At 41.6% G+C, this 18,468-nt stretch overlaps 1 protein-coding gene across 1 annotated transcript in view; it reads left to right on the forward strand.

Moving 5' to 3' along the window:
* The window catches only part of DIPK1A (divergent protein kinase domain 1A), a 118,896-nt gene that overhangs the window by 80,201 nt on the left and 20,227 nt on the right, over positions 1 to 18,468 (forward strand). The window contains exon 2 of the mRNA XM_036757660.1: positions 6,014 to 6,148. Coding sequence (XP_036613555.1) covers positions 6,014 to 6,148 — 135 coding nt within the window. The remainder of the gene's footprint in view (positions 1 to 6,013; positions 6,149 to 18,468) is intronic.

The following is an 18,468-nucleotide window of genomic DNA, read 5'->3' on the forward strand; positions in this document are numbered from 1 at the left end:
GAAAAATCCATTAAAAAATAAAAAAGAGCAGTTGGGGCAGGCATGTTATAACCATACCACTAAAAAATGTACATTAGTATCAGATTCTCAAGTTCAGATCTTTTCTACCTCTCTTCACCACGGTACCCTCTCAAGCTCCGAAATCTAAGGCACCTAATAATTAGTCATTTACATTTAAATCTTTCAAAGTTTTGAAACCGGGGAGGTTTGAATTAATGGAGGCTTTTCATTGAGAAGCAGCCTGGCATGGCAGGAAGAAGGGGGATTCTTGAAGTCAGGAGACTTGAGTTCAAATTGTGACTCTGTTAGTGCATGACCTCCCAGAGCCACATCTGTGAATGGGAATAATGATGCAATATCTTACTTCAGTGTTGTTGTGATGGAAGTGCTTTGCAAACCTTAGAGATCTGGAGAAATAAACGTGAGTTATTAATGTTGCCTGATCCTTTATAGATATATTCTATACTGTACCCTGTTATTCTGTGTTTACAGTAGGATTGTTTTCTATCCTTTTTCATTGCATGTAAATAGTATTTTCACTACCTTAGCATTGCTCATAACACAATTTTTATGAGAAAATGTTTTCCAACTTCTGAGCAACTGCCAAACTTTTAAACTATAACAAGATTATTGTCTGGGGACAGTCTTTATATGTATGCTGATTAGTTTGTCTCATTTTAATTATGTTATAGTCTTCTAAAGGGCAGAAAGCTGTTGTCTAATTTATACTATAATCCCAGAGCCCTTGATAAAGAGCTCTTTTTAATTTTTATAAGATGAGAAACCACCAAAAAAGAAATTGACAGTTTTGAAAAATTAGAATGATTTTTGTAAACTATTGGGGGAAAAAATCTATGGGGAGAGTTTCAGAGTAATAAATGGAGAACAATCTATTTGTTCAGGAGCTATTCAGGAAAGAGAGAGGCCAGCTGGCTGCTCAGCCTGGGTTTTGCTTAGCGGCAGCACCCTGTGGTTTAATGGGGTCATCTCAGGTAGAGTAGGAGCCCTAGCTTCACAGGCTCACGAGTTCAGCATCATCTGTTCTAGTGACCGAGAGGTTGAATTGGCTGCCAGACAGAAGTGAAAGAAATAGGTCTGAACAAGAACTGGCCCAAGTCCAAGGCTGTAAAATCTGATAATGCACTTGCTGGCTTAAAGGAAACTGGCAGGACTGTTCCCTAACCCTTCCTTCCCTCTCCCTTCCTGATAAGGAGCGTGGGGGATATTCTAGGGAAGGGACCAAGTGCAATGAAGGCTGAAAATGAAGACGACAGGGCTTTTTCCAAGAGGTAAAGTCATGTTGGACAAACAATAGTTTTGGGAAGGTTGAGGCAGAGGAAGAGATGGAATGATGGTACATGATGACCAAAGGAAGGAATTTCAGAGTTCAGAATCATGGGTGAGGTCTAAGAAGTCACCCTTCAGATGGCTGAGGTAGAGTGAAGATGGGGGTCATGGGAGATGAGGAGGTTGATGAACTGGAAGACCAGAGCATTTGAAGAAACCTCAGAATTAACATTTAGGGCCCCTACCAAGAACACAACGCAGTAGATAGAGTGCCAGGCCTGGAATTAGGAAAACTCATCTTCTCAAACTCAAATCTGGCATCAGGCATTTACTAGCAGTGTGACTCTGGGCAAGTCATTTAAACCTCTTTGCCTCAGTTTCCTCATCTGTAAAATGAGCTGGAGAAGGAAATGGCAAACCACTCCTGTATTTCTACCAAGAAAATCCCAAATGGAATCACGAAGAATCGGACATACTTGAAACAACTGAATAATAACCGTGAACACAGGGGCTTGGGGTAGAGAAGATTGAACCAAATACCACAAAAAAAAAATGGAAAGGGACCAGAGGCTGCTTGATGGCAGCCACAAGGATCTAGTTTAAGAGGATGCAGAGTGAACCACAGAGGAGACAGCTCGAGGTCTGGATGTGGCGGGGCTGAACAAGGCTTATCCCAGCTTCTCCCCAATTAGGAGAGTAGGGACTGTCTTGCTTCTGTTTTTATCCCTAGGGTGTGGCACACTGTGTGGAACATTGTAAGTAATTAATAAATGCTTTCTCATTCATTCATGGCATGAGAGAAGGAACAGCCACTTCTCAAGAGGGTGGCCAAGATGAGGTCTCATATGGAGAAAGCCGGATTTGTATGGGCACAGGAAAATTGATAACAGGAGAGGAAAATATCTAAGGTGAAGGAGAGTTTGATAATGATTGAGTGGAATTTCCAGGAGCTATAGTGAAAGAGGCAGAGAATGATGGACATAAGGGGAGAATAGGGCTGGCTACGGATAGAGGGAATAAGAACGGGATAGGGATGAGAGTACATGGAAAGATAAAAGGAAAGGGGTTCTAAGTCACAGGTATTAAAGAATGAGGAAAGCAACAGGAAGTGCCTGTTAATTGGAGCAAAAGAGGGGAGGCTTCATAGTAATGATGATTAGGGAGGTCATGTAGAGAAGCAAGCCACCAATACTAGGACCACTGTGTGGTTAGAGAGCCATTTGATTCTTTTGTTCCTCTCTCTCCCCATCCTTCAGAGGGTCTGGTGCCTGGGCTAGTTCCATCTTATGGCACTATAATACTCCATTCCATATACCATAATTCATTTAATAATTCCCCAGTAGATGGGCACCCGCCTAGTTTGGGGTTACTATGAAAAAGTGGCCATAAATACTTTTCGTACATATGGGTTCTTTTCCTCTTTCTTCGGTCTCTCTGGGGTATGGGTTTAGCAGTGGTAGTATGCACAGTGTAGTACATTGGGGGCCATAGTTGTGAATTGCATTCCAAAATGGCTGGACCAATTCACAGCTCCATTAATGGTGCATTAGTGTGCCTGTTTTCCCAAAGCTGCTCTAAGAGTTGTAATTTTTCTCTTTTGTCATCTTTGTCAGTCTTATAGATGTGAGCTAGAATATCAGTTTCTTTAATTTGCATTTCTCTAAATTACCGTATTTCCCCATGTATAAGGCGCACATTAATTTTAGGGCCCGAAATTTGAAAAAAAAAATATTACATAAAGTTATTGAACTCAAGTTTTATTCATCTACTCATAGCTTTCAGGCATCTTTTGGGCAAGTCTGGTGCATGTACGCATGCCTAGTCCATTCCGTTTCATGAACCTGAAGTACCAACTGTGTCCTCCTTTGAAATCAGTAACTTCTTTTTCATCAGCAATTCTTCTTACCTCATGCTGAATCACCTTTGTGAACAGAGGAATTCCAATTGCCCTTTGCTCTTCAATCCATAGCTTCAATTCCCTCTCTAAATCAGGCCATTTTGCTGACTTGCCTCTCATGGCCTTCTTCCGCCATAGCGTTTTCAGTAGGGTTTCTTCTTCCTGTAGCTAGTCTCGGATTGTTTTCTCAGTTGGAGGGGGACCAAACTTACATTCAGCAGCACGATTTCCATTCATTTTTGCAAACTGGATCACTTTTAACTTGAATTCAGCACTATATGAAAATCTTTTCTGAGCCATTTCTGGGCAGAACGTGGCAAAACGTAACCTAATATACCAGTAACAAATGCAAAACAATGAGCGCAAAGACAAGTGCAAAAAAGCAGGAAATGGAAGTAAAAAAATCTATAACAATGAGCACAAAAATAAGCGCAAAAAAGCAGGAAATACAAGTAAAAAAATCTGCAACCGCTGTACAAGACGCACCCAGTTTTTAGGCCCCAAATTTTTCAAAAAAGGGTGCGTCTTATACATGGGGGAATGCGCTATTAGAGATTTGGAGCTTTTTTTTTCCACATGGTTATCGATAGTTTGGATTTCTCCCTCTGGAAACTGCCTATTCACAGCTTTTGACCATTTATTTATCTATTGGGAAATGACTCAGTCTTATAAATTTGAACCAGTTCCTTATGTAGCTTACATATGAGGTCTTCTTTCAGAGAAACAGGCTGCAAGGATTTTCTCACATTTATTTGTTTCTTTTCTAGTTTTAATTGCATTAGATTTATTTGTGTAAAAAGTTATAGTTTTACATGATCAAAGTTGTCCATTTTATCTTCTATGTTCTTTTCTATTTGTTATTTGGTCATGAACTCTTCCCCAATCCATAGATATGAAAGGTAGTTTCTTCCCTGATCTTTAATTTTCTTATGATGTCTATTTGCCCCTACATTAAAGCAAAATATACGTGCTATATGCATGTAAATATATGTTGGTTGGCTGGTTGTTATCCTTAGTTCTGGAAGAGGACCAAAATGATATCACTGTGCTAGAGTCAAGTTTCAATGTGTCCTACTATGGCCCATCAGACCAATACAACCTCAGAATGCTCTACCACAGGTTGGGCACAAATAGTCCGTGTGAACATTTGGGATGGATACTCTAAATTTGCTTATCCTGCATTTCCTTTGAACTGTTTCAATTCTGCTTTGCTTATGGAGCCCAGCACCTTCTCTGATGTGGGCACGCCGTGCTGAGCGGTCCTGAGCTAGTGTCTCCCATGTCACACAATCAATTCCAAAGTTAAGAGAGACCTTGAGAATGTCCTTGTATTGCTTTTTCTGACCATCATGTGAGTGCTTGTCCTGTGTGAGTTCTCCATAAAACAGTCCTTTTGGCAAGCTATGTTTGGCATTCAGTACATTGTACAGACCGTTCTGATGGTAGAGGGAATTAAAATTCCCTAGCAGGGTCTCTTTCCTAGTTCTGGCAACTTCAATTAAGATGATTCTTATTTCAAGACTTTATATGCCAGAATTACATGAAATATGATAACTTACAGCCAAAATAACAGCCTCAAAAAACCCTAATATCCCTTTGCATTCTGACTTTTAAAAAACCTTGGTTACTTCATGCCCAAGTCACCCTTAAAAACAACTTTAAACCATGGGCTCTATGTTCATTTACATTTCGTTTAACCCTGTTTATTTTTTAAATTGTTATTGATTTTGTTTTTCTCTCACCTTCATTTCTAAATATATCTCTCCTCCATATCCAGCAAGCCATTCTTCATAACAAAGAATTTAAATAAAAGAAAGTTTAAAAACAATTCAGCAGAAGAAAACAGCCTGGTCTGTGTGTAGCACACCCATAGTCCCCCATCCCTACAAAGATGGAAGGAAGGGGTACTTCTTGGAGCCGAGATTGTGACCCCATTATTTAACTGCTGCAAAAGGTTTTTTGGAGGAAATGGGATGCTTATCTTGATGCTAACAGGAAACCAATGCCCACGGCTCTTGACAAGTGGTCTATTTTGCAGCTGCCGGTTGGTATAAGTTTTCCAGCGTCCCCAAAGGACCAAAACTCCCCAAGCTGAGGATCACCAGAAGCAAAGCCCATTCATTTTATGACTCCCCAAGTTTGATGTGTAAGGGACCATTTATTCTAAATTCACCTTAGTCCTCTTTTCTCTATGCTTCCTGCTTTAATTTTTAATATTTCTACTGTTTCAAACATCACATCTAGGTCAGGCATTAGATGATTGAATTTTTAAAAAAGCAGCCTTGGTGAATGTAATGAAGGGATAGGAATACATGATCCCATTTCTAATTCTGGTTCTGCTGCTCCATGAGACCTTTGGCATAGATCCAGATTCCCTGTCCCTGTTTCTACAAAAGTGGTATTATCATCCTTATTCACAAAATCCCCTAAGATCCTTGTTTGAAACAGCTCTTTGTAAGTGCTTAGAAAGCCAGGACTGTATCTCGGTACCTGATCTAGCCCTGTGCCCAGCCCAGCCCAGTGCTGCGTGCTCATGTTTAATAAGTACCTTTGGCCGATGACGGTCTTTGAAAGACTCCATGATTCAAAGAGGATTTTGTTCCCTTTTCTTTGTCAGGGCCGAGGGGCTTCCTTTTCCTAGCCCCAGCTCTGTTTGCTGTCATTGAAAGTGTACTTTGTTCTAGAATCGCCATATGAAAGACTAGAAAGTATCCCAACCGACTGCCTGGACTCTTCCAGAGGAGATTGGAAATCATGTTGTAGCCTGGCTGAAGCCGATCGTCCCTGCTGAATAAATGAGTGCTGTTCCCTCTTCTTTTATATACGCAGGCTCGCTTTTCATACATGCGGATGAAATACCTTTTCTTTTCCTGGCTGGCAGTATTTGTTGGAAGTTGGATTATATATGGCCAATATTCTACTTATACAGAGCTATGCAGAGGGCAGGACTGTAAGAAAATAATAGTAAGTATTGATCTTTTATGATTTAGAGTTTATTGAATAGCCTTTTAATAGCCTAAATACTGTTTAAGCAATTGTCATTTAAGTCATGACTTTCAAACTATAAAGATTCATTCAATTTTATTTTGCTGAATTGTCCTAACAAGGATTTATTCTCAATTATAGGAATAATTTTAAAAGTTAGTGGTAGTTTGGCATAAAGAGCCAGCTTTGGAGCAATGAAGACCTAAGTCCAAGCCGTGCCTCTGTCACATAGTGGCTCCATGATCCTAGACTTAATCTTTCAATGACCCCAGACGGTTCTTCAAGATTCTAGGTTGCAGAAAAGATGGCATCCTACCTGGGTGAAGGTGAGGAATTCTCACCAACGAAATCCCATGCCCAGCCCCTTCCTACATCTGCCTTAAAAAAAAGTAAGATCCACTTTTACAATAAAGATAAAAGAGGATATGATTATTCTTATTATAAAAGGATTCTTCTGAAGGCTTCTGGGAAGATGGCAGAGACATCTTGAAAGTAATAATAAAAATGCCAAAAAGAAATAATTGCTACAAGTTCTTGCAAGAAAATTAAAACTTAGCCAAAAGAACTGAGTGTGTTGAATAAGAGCTATGATATGATAAAAATATTATGTAGTCAGAGAGGTAAAGCAAAAAGTCCCAGAAGTGCGCACTGAAATTTCAGAATTAGCATCGGAAATGGCGCCAGAATTCCAAAGAGACTCCAGCTGGGAACTCTAAGAATTGGACGATGCAGTTAGCACGTCAGCCACAAACAGGAGCATCTGAGGACTTCACCCTCACAGGGAATCCCTCTTTGGTTGTTTGAGAAACCTTAGCTAAGGCAATAAGTCATGAAAATGATATATACCCCAATTTCCTTAGCAGCCCCTTTGTGGTTGCAAAAAACTGGAAACAAAGTGAATGCCCATTGATTGGAGAAATGGCTGGACAAATTGTGGTGTACGAATGTAAAGGGATATTACTGCCCTGTAAGCAATGATGAATATGAGGATTTCAAGGAAACGTGAGAAGACTTATTTGAACTAATACAGAACAGAAAAACCACCAACCCAGAATCACTGGAAAAGTGACTAGAATAATTTAAATGAAAATAGTTTTAAAAGGCAGCTGAACTCAGATTAACTGCAATGACCAGAGTTGGTCCTGGAGAGAGGAAGGGGGATGGAAGAAACATTTGTACAGCACCTACTGTGTGCTGGTCACCATGCTAAGTGCTTTACAATTATCATCTTGTTCGAGCCTCACACCAACCCTAGGAGGGAGGTGCCATTTTACAGATGAGGAAAGTTAGAGGTAAAGTGACCTACCCAGGGTCACCGCTAGTCAAAGCTGGTTAAGTGTCTGAGGTCACATTTGAACTCAAGCCTTCCAGACTTCGGGCCCAGAGCTCTGTTCGCTAGGGCGCCACCTAGCTGCGAGTGAATCAAATTAAAATGTAGGGAAATGTTTAACAAAATAAATAAAAATACAGCACAACATAGATATTAATGCAGTAAAAAAAAAATACAGTACAGCATGTTAATTTCCTGTTTTCTAAGTAGATTTATGTCAACCGGGATCTGTTTCTACTTGAGTTTTACAGCCCCACACACAGCCCTGACCCACCCCCACCCCCTCTTCATTGATTACAAAACTGATGCTTATGGAGGTTAGGTGACTTCCCCAAGTCCCACCTATAGAAAAGAGCAGAGCTAGGAGCTAGTCCCAGGGCCTGCGATTCCAAACTTGGTGTTCTTGGCTGACCCGTGTAGATAGAGGCGCCCTGCTACGCTTGGACAGATTCTAGGCCGGTACTCTTTTTGGAGTGTGATCTAACAGTATATAATAAGCTACGAAATCAATCATGCCCTTTGACCCAATGACTCCACTCCACTTCATACAAGTACTACATCCTAAAGATGTGATGCAAAGAAAAAATGACTCGTATGCACAAAGGTATTCACAGCTTTTTATTTATAATTTTGAAAAAACTAGAAACAATCTACATATAATTATTGGGGAACGGCTGAAGAAATGGTGGCACATCAGTGTAATAGAATACAGAGACACGTGGGAAGACTGCGACTCGATCAACACTGAAGAAAGCAGAATTAGGAAAACAAAATAGATCATGTGATTTTTTAAAGCAATAGCACCAAAACCTTGTAGGTTTAAAAAAGAGATCAGAAGAGCTTACTTGTTCTTTTTCTTAATATAAAAAATTTGGATTTTATGGCTATATTTGGTGTTTTGTTCCTTATTTCTTTTGTATTTTTTTGGTTTGGGTGGGGGGGCAGTTGGAATTAAGTGACTTGCCCAAGGTCACACAGCTAGTACATGTGTCAAGTGCATGAGGCCCCGGATTTGACCTCAGGTCCTCCTGACTCCAGGGCAGGTGCTCTACTCACTGCACCGCCTAGCTGCCCCCATTTCTTTTGTATTTTTAAGGTTGTTATTAAGTTTATATTAATTTAAAAAAAAAACCAGTAAGGAGGCATTTAGCAGAACCCTCAGTGAACAACAACAAAAGTTTTCCTGCCAACTCTTTTCTAACCAGCCTTTAAAATCTAATTTGCATATTAAAATTTTGTTTCCACACAACTTTCAGGAATAGTATATACTGCAGCTGGATGGTGTGGTGGGTAGAAACAGCACTGGCCCCAGAGGCAGGAAGGCCTGAGTTCAAATCCAGCCTCAGATACTTACTAGCTGTGTGACCCTGGGCAAGTCACTTAACCCCTGTTTGCCTTAACCCATTGGAGAAGGAAATAGCAAAGCATTCCAGTGTCTTTGCCAAGAAAACCCCAAACGGGGTCACAAAGAGTTAGACATGACTGAGCAACACCACCCTGATACAAATATCCAGAACTAGAAAACGTGTACTTTTCAAATACAGTTTTATCATCCTTCCCATCGATCAGGTGTCCCCTTATTGCTGGGAGCCCTGTAAGGGGGTGACTCACTGTCTCTTCAGCAATAGGACAGCTGATGTTTGGAGCGTTGTGGCGTTACAGAGTAAATTCCATGCCTTGTTTTTTAGTAACACCTTCAAAGGAGAACAACAATAAAAGTCTATTAGGGAATTATACTCTGATTAAAATGTCTTGCAATCACAATTATTCTAATGACATCTTACGTGAACACTTCTCAAAACTCTTTCAGGCCCATTATTTCGTATTAAACAAAGATCAGTTTCGTGGTAGACGGTCTGTCAATCATAAAGGTAGGCGTATTCAGAGAGAGAGGATTTGGCAGTCACATGGTCCAGAGATACAGGGATTCTGTGGCCTAGGCCAGCGGAGTCCATTGTTGTCTCCCCTGGGCAAGTCAGAGATTCCTCGGATTCTTCACAGAAAGGAAGGAGGCCATGAATTGAAGAGTGCCTCGAGGCTCGCACAAGGAAAGGAGGGTGAAGCAGGCCAAAGGACAACATGCCCAACTTCTGGGAGCTGCAGATCAGAAGCTTTATACAGCATCAACCTCTTTGCAAGTTTTTTTTTTCACAACTTCTTCATAATAGAACTAAGATGAAAGAGATAAGCTGCCCTCCAGCCTTCTAAATACTTAGCACATAGCACGAGCCCAACCACCAGCCCACTGTCCATGACAGGGCTGGCAGATCAGCCTCTCTGAGGTCGAGCCCGGTGAGGCAAACCCTTGCCACCATCTGGATGATCACCCTCCCTAGACTGGTCTGGACCTTGAAACCAAGAGTCCTGAGAATAGTTGTGCCCCTTGACTCCCAGTCCTGTATGCAGCCAGCCCCAGCAGCCATCATCCAGGGGGCAATGCCTGTAGACAAAGGGCGCCCATGCCCACCACCAGCACAGAACAAATGCCACCTGCAGGGCAGGCAAGCCGTCCTAGCAGAAGCCACAAGACGTGTTGAAGAAGCAGCATGTGCCGGATGGCTCAAACCACTGTCACCACCTCTTCTCCAGACCCTATACCTAGGAGCTGTAAGAATAGCAGCATGCCACCGACCACCGGTCCTGCTTCCAGCCTGACCCCAGAGCCACGGTCCAGGGGAATGCCCTGGTGGAGATGAGGCCTGGCCTTGGTCCCAGCAGATTTTGCAGCCACCCTCACCTTATCAGCAAGCACAACTACTGAAGACCCAGACACCTCTTACCACCAGCTCCCTTGGCGTCACTGAGTAGCACAACAGCAGAAACAGAGACGGTTTTATGAAAGGAAAAGACTTTAGAGAAGCTGCGTTACCTCCTGCTTTGCTTCAGCGCCATGTGGATCCCTGGGTGATTTCATCTGCCCTGCAATCGAATCCTCACATATGTGTTATTACCCTTCCCCCACACACATTAGAATATAGCTTCTTGAGGGCAGGGACTGTTTTGCTCTTAGTACCCAGTGTTTTGCACATACTGAGCACCTAATAAATGCTCTTCTGTTCACACGTTCCAGAAGTCTATGTTGAATTTTTGCAGGCCAATGACTTCTGGGTGGACACTCCCTCTCCTGCCAATGACTTCTGGGTGGACACTCCCTCTCCTGCCAATGACTTCTGGGTGGACACTCCCTCTCCTGCGGCAGCCCGTATCCCCGGTGATCAAATCAGATAGTAATTATAAAGCACTTAACACATAGTAAGCACTGTACAAATGTGCCCTAACAGTGTTGTTTTTGTTCTGTCTCTGACTCTCCATGACCCCATTTGGCGTTTTCTTGGCAAATATGCTGGAGGGGTTTGCCATTTCCTTCTCCAGCTCATCTTCCAGATTAGGAAACTGAGGCAAACAAGGTTAAATGACTTGCCCAGGGCACACAGCTAGTAAGTGTCCGAGGTCCCATTTCAAGTCGGGCGCTGTATCCATTGCGCTACCTAGTGGTGCTAGACTAGGAGAAGAGACTTAAGACAGTTGCCCCGGTTACAGTGGTCCAGCCTTCCACAGCAATGGAATCAGACTGAACGTATGTCCAGACTTCCCCTCCTTGGGCCAAGGTGGTCTCTAGGGCTTCTTCCAACTCTAACTCATGATCCTATAAAAGGAGACTTACAAGGAGGCAAGACACAGAAGTTAAGCAATAAGCATTTATTAAGTGCTTGCTGTGTGCAGGGCACTGTGCTAAGTGCTGGGAGTACAAATATAAGCAGAGAAAGACAGTTCCTGCCTTCCAGGAGCTTACATTCTAATGGAGGAAGACAGCACACTTTGATCAGATCTATGAGATCCCATTAGAAACTCTGAGTGGGTTAAATGGCCTGGAAAGGGCAGGAGAGGTGGCAGAAGGCAGGTGCCTTTATTACTTCCTAGGAACAAAGAGAAAGGACTTTATAGACCTGGAAGAAAAGGCAAAAGGATCTTACAGTGGCCCAGGCTTTGAAGTGGTTCTCTCAAATGAAGTTTCTGAGGAATAAGAAGTTCAAAAAGGCGTACTGTAGAAAATTTTAAGAAATAAGATAAATCTAAAAAACTTAAGTCTGAGCACCACATCAGAAACAATGTCTCTCTGAGAACCTGAGCCCCAGCCAGATCAAAAGCAGACTGTGGTGTAACATAAATAAATCACTATTTTGAAACTTGAAAAGATAAAGCTTTGGGGTTCAAAAATAGCCTGTTTTTCAACAGGCTTGCTTCTACAAATATAGAACATCTGAATTATTAGCTTAAAACAAAAGAAAAGCACTTGACAGTGGTTTTCATAAAATATCCCTATATTCATACACAGCTGGATATTAAAATAATCATAACAGCTTACATTTATATGGTATCTGATTCCTCCAGCCACGCTGAGAGCTAGGGAGCACAGGTATGTTCCAGCCGGTAAAGATACTGAGCCTCAGCAAGGCTAAATGACTTCCCACCATCAGAACCAGGATTTGCACCGAAGCCTGTGGGTTCCTGGATTAGTACTTTTTCAGAGCATTAGTCCCATTCCTTCTAATTTTGAGCTGTGTGACATGAGGCAAATTACTCGCCTCTCTTTTACAGATAAGAAAATTACCTGCCCTATTTACGTCCCAGGACTTTTGTGAGGATGAAATAAGTTATTTTTATGTTGCTTTTTGTGCATGAAGATGATGCTACTGATCTATCACCAATAGGACCTGAGATTTTTTATTGGTTTTTCCATTAATGGTACTAGATTTACACTCTCATGCATATTAATTCATCTGTTACTCTATGTGACTAGGTACCAGCACCTGGAGAATGACTAGCCAAGGTCTGTGGCCATGAGTCACAATGGAACAACTGACCCACAAAGAAATTGAATCCATGACCTTGACCCAATTGGCATAAAGACTCTTCAGCTGTAATTAATCTATCACATGATACATACTCTGTAGGAAGCAATGTGGCATAGTGCATTGAGCCCTCAGTTCAGATCCTACCTCAGATACCTAAAATCTCTATGATCTGAGGCAATTCACTTAATCTCTCTTAGCTTTGGTTTTGTTGTTGTTGAACCACGTCCAACTTTTGGCGACCCCAGGAACCTTTGTCCATGGGGTTTTCTTGGCAAAGATCCTAGAATGATTTGCCATTTCCTTCTTCAGTTTACTCATGTATAAAATGAGAATAATTATAAAGCACCTACCTCACAAGTTTCATATCAAGTGAGATAATGTATGTATAAAATCCTTAATGTGCATGTGTATATATATATATATATATATATATGTGTATATATATACACATATATGTGTGCTACATAAATGTCAGCTCTTATTGTTATCCTGTGATATTGTTCTGGCCGTAGTGTTATAATCAGACAGAATAATTTCTTCCTAGTGGGCATCTGTATGCGAGCTATTCAGAATTCTGAGCTGTGAACAGTGCATTAGATAATTTTGAATGAATGAAACAAACGTTATTAGTGTGTGATCTAAGCCCTGTACTAAATGCTGGAATAAAATATATAAGTGGGAGAATACTTCCCTCAAGGATCATACATTCTAATGGAAAGACACATAGAGGGGAATGTTGATCAGGGGTCATTGATTTGGTTTGGGAAATCACAGGATAATGTATGGACCCATAAGAAAGTTGATTGGTGTGCCTTTTTCTGTCACATTTGATTTGGATCTCAAAGCTATAAGATAGAAATAAGCAGGGAATATCTATGCAGTGGTGAAGTGGTCCAGAGAATGTAGCAGCCGCCAGGGCTGATAGATGGCCAAACATGGCTGCTGTGGAATGTGAGGCAGGTCATTTCAAGAGGTTGTGATTACAAGGGATAATAACCTGAAGGCTGAACAAAGAGCATAGTGTGGCAAGAAATTTACCTGTGATTTAGGAGTGACTTTAGAACCTGTGGAATATCTCTCTTCTTATGATCCATAGTCTATCTCCTATACCCACATCCACTCTTTTCCTGTATTTTATACTTGCTCTCCACCAGCTCCCTATACACCTCTCCCACTTTCCTTCTCTTCCTTCCCTCTTCCTATTTCTTTCCTGTCTTCTTTCCTCCTTTCCTTGCGTTCTTTTTCTCCCTCTGCCTCTACCCCCATTTTCAAACCTTTGACTAACTATAATGGAATAGGAATATATATATATATATATATATATATATATATATATATATATACATATATAGTAGTTTTTGCAACTCAACAAATAAGATAATTATGTAAATCACTATAAACTTTAAAGCCCTATAGAAATGCAGTGATGATGGTGGTGGTGGCGATGATGGTGATGACAATAATGGGATCATCAGGTCCAGCCTCCTCCTTTGTGTTACAGATGAGGCAGAGAACACCCAAAGAGTCTATAGGACCTGTAACAGATCCAACACTAGAACGCAGGTCTGGTGACACCTAGCTTGGTGTTCTTTCCGTTATATCACACTATGTCTCTTTGTTGAGCAAAATTAAATGTTTCCTTTTATTCATTTGCAAAGCAAGTAAGTAAGCATATTAGTTTATCCAGACCAAGCTCCCAAGGCAATGTGGCATATTGGAAATCATTCAGGATTTGGATCCAGTGGGATCTTCCATTTAATGTACATAAAACACTGCAAAATTTTGAATGCCTTTGAAATTCTGGTTATTAGTATGAGCCTGTGGAGCCACATCCGTCTTATCTTCCAGTAAGTTAATGTCTCTAGTTCTTATTTTTCTCCTCTGTTAAGTGAGGGTCTAGATCAAAGGTTCTTCACCTTTCTTGTGTCCTAGACCCTTTTGGCAGTCTAGTGAAGCCTATAGATCTTTTTTTCAGATAAATGTCTTTAAATGCATAGGATTACAAAGGAAACCAGTTAAGTTTAAATAAAAGTCAAGTCAATAAGAATTTATTGAAAGCTTACCATGTGTCAGGCAGTATATTAAGTGCTAGGGATACAAAGAAAGGCATAAAATTTTTTTTAAAAAACAGTCCCTACTCTCACAGAGCTTACAGCCTAATGGGGAGACAACATGCAAACAACGAAGAAGATACATAAAAGATAAATTAAAAATAATCAACAGAGGCTAAAGCACTAGCCCTAAGGGGATTGGGAAAGACTTCTTATGAAAGCTGTGATTTTACTTGAAACTTGAAGGAATCCAAGAAACAGAGATGAGAGACACGGCGCCAAGCGTTGGAGGTCTTGTTTGTGGAACGGCCAAGAGGGCAGTGTCACGAGATCAGGGTGGTCAGCTGTGATTAGACTGGAAGGTAGGCGTGGGCTCCGAATGCCAAACAGAATGTTCCGTATTTGATCCTGGAAGCAGTAGGGAGCTGCTGGAGTTTGTTGAGAGGTGTCCGTAGAGGTTAGCTTCGGCTTTAGGAAGGTCATTTTGACAGTTGAGAGGCGGACAGGCTGAAGTGGAGAGAGACCCACCAGACGCTGCAGTAGTCTTGCACCATCACCATGAATGGGGTGGCCACGTCAGAGGAGAGAAGAAGTAGAATCAATATCGGACATGGGGGAGTCAGAGAATGAGGAGTCGGCGATGCTGCTGAGGCGGTGAGCCCGGCTGGCTGGGATGGTGGCGCCCTGAAGAGCACCAGCACAACTAGGGCCAGAGGGAGGCTTGGGCGGGGAGATAGGGAGTTCAGTTCTCAACGTATGACGCTTAAGATCATTCTGACGCTGGATACCCTCCTCTCTCATGTCTCACGACCCTCCTCCTCCCTGCTTCTCCTCCGTGTCCGATCCCTCTCGTTCACGCTCCTCAGCCAGGTCACATCCTTTAGGGGAAAAGGAACAGGCATAGATTAAGCACCTGTTATGTGCCTAGCACTGTGTTAAGCATACCCCTAATACCCTTAATAATACCCTTAAGAAGTTGGTGCTATTATTATCCCCATTTTACAATTGAGGACACTGAGACATCCAAAGGTTAAGTGACTTGCCCAGGGTGACACAGCTAGTGTCTCTGATAGGATTCGAACTCAGGTCTTCCTGATTTCATGAATGTCTCTCAAAGTTCTGTGCAGGGGCTTTTTCTCTTCTCTCCGAGCTAAAATCTCCAGGTGCCTGTTGGGTGACTCAAACTGAGTGTCCTGTAGACATCTTAAGTCACTCAGTAAACATTTATTAAGTGTCTACTGTATGCCAAGCACTGTGCTGAGTGCCGGCAATGCAAAGAAAGTCTAAGGATACACAAGGCAGTCTCTGCTCTCAAAAGGCACAGTCTATTGAGGGAGACAACATGCAAACAGCTCTGTACAGACTTATTACAGACAGGATAAATTGGAGGTAGCCAACTTCATGACTCAAATACATAATTGATTTTTATAGCTGGGAAAGGAGGAGGCCCTCAGAGATGCCAGCTAAACTCTTTACATGTAGAATTTTTAATACCCTTGCCTCCTAGGAGGATTTGATAGAGAGAGAAAAAAAACCTTGTTTTGACCAGTGGACCAAGGGACTCAATTTCCTAACCAGGTCTGAGAAAAGGCCATAAATAGGGAAAAATGTATTGAATTCATTGAAATTGGAAGCAAATGGTACCATAGTTTTCATTTGACACAGGAATCATTTTTTCTAGATTTTAGCCTTTCCTTTTCCACCAAGCTTTATTTATCATTCTGCCTGCATATACATTTTCCTCAGATACTGGAAGTAAAAGGTCCTGCAATTTGCTTGCTTGGGTGGATAAGATCATAACCTTCCTTTGGCATTTTTGGATTCTGTGGCAAATATTTCATGTCCTAGAGTTTGAAAAAAAAATCAAATGTGAAGGTCCTTTTTTCCCTGCGTGCAGATCTCAAAAGCTAAGCATCACAGATTTGGTTAATTTCTCTGGGCAATTCCATTGCAACCTAGTGTGATCCTGCTAAGGATTGTTTGTATGCACCGTGAGGTACAAGTGTACACCTTAAGTGAACTTCTGTGACTTCGCTATGAGCATTCCAATGAAAGCTAAATTGGCATCATAGCCTGCGGCCTTTATTATAGATTCCTCTATGATTCAATTACTGGAAATTCTGGTATGTTTGCTGAGGTGATTAACTTTAGCTTCATGTATACTTAAGCCTTGAGATATTCCAACCACATCTTCCATTATATGGAAATGAGTAACTACATTTCATTAAATTTGTATTTGCTTATCACTAATTATTATTTGTCTAGCCTAGGTTTCTCTAATATTGTGCATTTACATATCTTTAAATTGCTAGGTTTGCTTGTAAGAAAGATAACATTTTAAAGCCAGATCTTTAACAGTTTTTTCAAAATTGAGTTTTTCCCCTTTGTGACAACTAAGTGTAGATCCCCAGTCTCTCTTTCATGTAGGTTTTTGAAATGCAGTCCAGTTTTTACCCAGTTTTGATAAAGTGTAAATGCCCATGTTTTTCAGAATCCCTGTTTTCTTCAAATATCTTGACTCATAGTATCAACAATAAAAAAACAAAAGAAAATCAAGATTAGGACATTAAAACTAATGGGTAGATAACTCATGACCCAAAATTGATGTGCTGGGTTTACCATGAACCCTTGTTCAATCTGAGACACATCTTAGCAGTCACATTTACTATTATTTTTTTTATTGTGTCGCCACCTAGTGTTTTTCCTTGGAACATCAGAATTTAGCTACAGCAGAAGAAGTCTTCAAGGACCCTCAGACTGACAAAACACTGACTACAGGACAAGCTTTATTTAATCAAACAGAAGCTCTAAGAACCTGCACCCAAGCAGCTCCCCTTCCCTGTCTGGGGAGCCCCACCTCCTCAAAGGAACCCTGGGTTCACCAGCCTCACAGTACCATGACCCTGGGCGGCTCCCCCTCACAAGGGGTAAACTCTGGGGGCTGCTTCCTTTTGCATGTTGTCTTCCCTCATTACAGTGTAAGCTCCCAGAGGGCAAGGACTGTCTTTCTTCTTTGTGTCCCCAGAGCTTAACACAAGGCCTGGCACATAGTAGGCACTTAATGTTTATTGAGTTGAATTAACTACTGGGTCAGCAGTGCCCTGGAATCCTCCTAGAATGCCCAGCCCACATAACCTGCAATATGAGTGAAGGTCCAGGCCCAGCTTTGCTCCTCGTGGTCCAGGAGCCCCTTACTGCTCCCCTGAGGCCTGCCATCTTGGGGACATGAGCGGGCTTCTCCGTGCTGAACTCAATCTAGGAATCTCTCTGCAGCTTTTTCTCCAGATCTCATGATCTCTGACTCTGCTCTCCTTGTTAGATAAAAAGTGCAAGCATATAGCCCAGGTAAATTATCCCAGCCGGGATTGCATTGTCCTTAATGTAGCCTCTGAGAATGATTAGCACTTGGTTCTGGAAATAGAAGAATGATGAGGGAGGGCCTTCCCAGACTCCTGGGCACACCTTCTAAATGGGTGTTGGTATATGAGGGGGAGTTGAATCTGGAGTCAGAAAACCTCGATTTGAGTCCCAGCTCTGACACTTACCTCGCTCCATGAACTTTAGCAAGTCAACCTTTCTGAGCTTCAGGAAAATGGGGTTAATGATACTTGCGTTTCCTACCTCAAATGGGTTATTGCAAGCCTCAGACAACATGATGCATGGGACTGTAAAGCACTAATATTTGCTATGATTTGCATTATTATGATTACTTGTCTGAACTCAGCAAACTGCAAGCTGTCCCCAATTTTCACTGCCTCTTGTTTCTCCAGTTTGCTATCCAGATAATACCCTGAAGGCACTATTTTATCTGCCTTTTTCCTATTTCCAGAGTGAACTCAGTCAGCTTTTAGCCACATTAACTCAAAGGCACCACCTAGTGGCAGTCATGGATGGCTAGACTAGGTTAAAAGTGGCAATTGTTAATTTTTTCCTTTTCTGCCCTTCCTCTTGCTAAAACAGTTTTCAAGAACACATTGGGCTAAAAAGGAAGGTCCTACATTTAGTAGGTTATGACTGTGTTTACACTTTAGTTTACAGGCACAACGATTATTTGTCCTCATG

This window comes from Trichosurus vulpecula, chromosome 4 (assembly GCF_011100635.1).
Source record: "Trichosurus vulpecula isolate mTriVul1 chromosome 4, mTriVul1.pri, whole genome shotgun sequence".
Classification (NCBI taxonomy): Eukaryota; Metazoa; Chordata; class Mammalia; order Diprotodontia; family Phalangeridae; genus Trichosurus; species Trichosurus vulpecula.